General features: G+C 33.4%; 1 protein-coding gene across 1 annotated transcript; it reads left to right on the forward strand.

The window, feature by feature from the left end:
• The first annotated feature begins 6 nt into the window (after positions 1–6).
• LOC111381459 lies at positions 7–1,382 on the forward strand. Its single transcript, XM_023005243.1, has 2 exons — positions 7–168; positions 949–1,382. The coding sequence occupies exons 1-2, from the start codon at positions 43–45 to the stop codon at positions 1,174–1,176; spliced, it is 354 nt and encodes a 117-aa protein (XP_022861011.1). The 5' UTR covers positions 7–42; the 3' UTR covers positions 1,177–1,382.
• Positions 1,383–1,717: the final 335 nt, after the last annotated feature.

Consider the following 1,717-nt stretch of genomic DNA (forward strand, 5'->3'; position numbering starts at 1 on the left):
ATCAGAGCTTCTGAAATCAGAAGACCTTCTGACGTAATCAAAATGCCATCAGGAGATAGTAAGACCCTGAAAGTGCCGGTTTCAAAGAATATGTTGGATTCTCATATGAAAGGAAGTCTTCTTGAGAAACTCAAAACTATGGTGGCAATCATCATAGCAGATGCAGAGGTGTGTTCTTTTGAACTTCTCATCTTCATCATATTAAGTGTTGTTAAATTACTATTTTTTTCCTGAAGACACAGAGGTGATCTCTTGTTCACGACTCTTATTGTTTGCCTCTTATAATAGTTATTTTATCCGATCGATAAGCTTAGTAAAGTAAGGCATACCACATGGCTTATATTGGGATTTTGCTCCCACTCATGCATATATCCTCCAACCCACCTGATTATACTGTAAATACAGTGTGGCTCATAGTTGTTAGATCTGGTCAAATCACAGGTTCAACTGGGTCGGTTGTTCACTTGCCACGTTACTGTTAAATGAAAATGTAAATAAAACATTATTTTAGATAGTGAAAGAATGTATAAAATGTTCAAAATTTAAGGCAAGCAATAAGTTAAAAATCTGTTATGAAATAAGTAGAAGAGTAATTAGAAAATAAATTGCTAAAATACTATCTTTTTTAATTATTTTATGGTTGACCATAATAATTTATTAGGAAAAGTAAATACACAGTGGATATGGTTAAATAAAAATATAGTTAGCTGCTTAAATGACTTCTCTATCTGGCATAGTGGACAATTGATGGCTAGTTGCAGAAGAAAGTTTGGTTATTAAAGCTTGTGTTGTGCAAGGAAGTTATATATTTTTTGCAGAAACTCGTTTCGGTCCTGGATTCACCTTAACTCTTCCAGTTTGGACCGGTTTATAGTTCATTTAAAATATTCCTCATTTTTTACTTGTTGATGTGTCTCATTTTGCACCTGTTTCATCCTCTTAATGCAGCTCCAAAAGGTAGAAAGCTTGTCTTCTCGTCAGTACACAGTAGCAGTCCGTATTTACCCAGATCAGAGCCACCCAAATGAATCTTTTCTCGACCAACATGTTGCTCGAACTTGTGGAACTATCTCAGATGATTCCAAATCTTCAGATACGGAATTCTTGAAGTGGAACGAAATATTTTTCTTTAAAGTTGATTCACTGGTTGGTACATACTTATTTATCTTCAACTAGTGACATTGTGCATGTGTATAACCGACCTAAGTATGAATTAAGCCTTTGTTGAGCTGGTTCTTTGCACGCCTTTTTTTGTGTCTGCTCCTGTGGTGAAGCGTGAAATTTATGAAATGTATTCAGTTTTGCTAGCATAAAGATATTGAACTATCACCTTTTGTGGTTCTCTCTCGTTACTTCTATTTCATAGCCATTAATTACTCTGATTTCTAATCTCATTGGTGCTTTACTACACTACATTCTGCATACTTTTAAATTTCTTCCCTTGTGTGCCAACTTGATGAAATTGGCATTGGAAACATGCCTAAAATACATGTTCATCTTAGGCAGTAGAATTAAGAGAGAGATATCTCTGATTTGTTAATTTAGTTGATTTATTTTTTTTCCATAGTTACTATATTTTAAGTTAGGTTCCATTTTTGTATTTTGATAACGTTTCTTTCTACTAGGAATTTGAAGTATAAATGGAAGTAGATTTTTTAATTATATAGACTAATGATTGATGATACAAGTAAATATTAAATTTCTCCATGCATTTCTT

The sequence above is a fragment of the Olea europaea genome, unplaced genomic scaffold (genome assembly GCF_002742605.1).
Source record: "Olea europaea var. sylvestris unplaced genomic scaffold, O_europaea_v1 scaffold23098, whole genome shotgun sequence".
NCBI lineage: Eukaryota > Viridiplantae > Streptophyta > Magnoliopsida > Lamiales > Oleaceae > Olea > Olea europaea.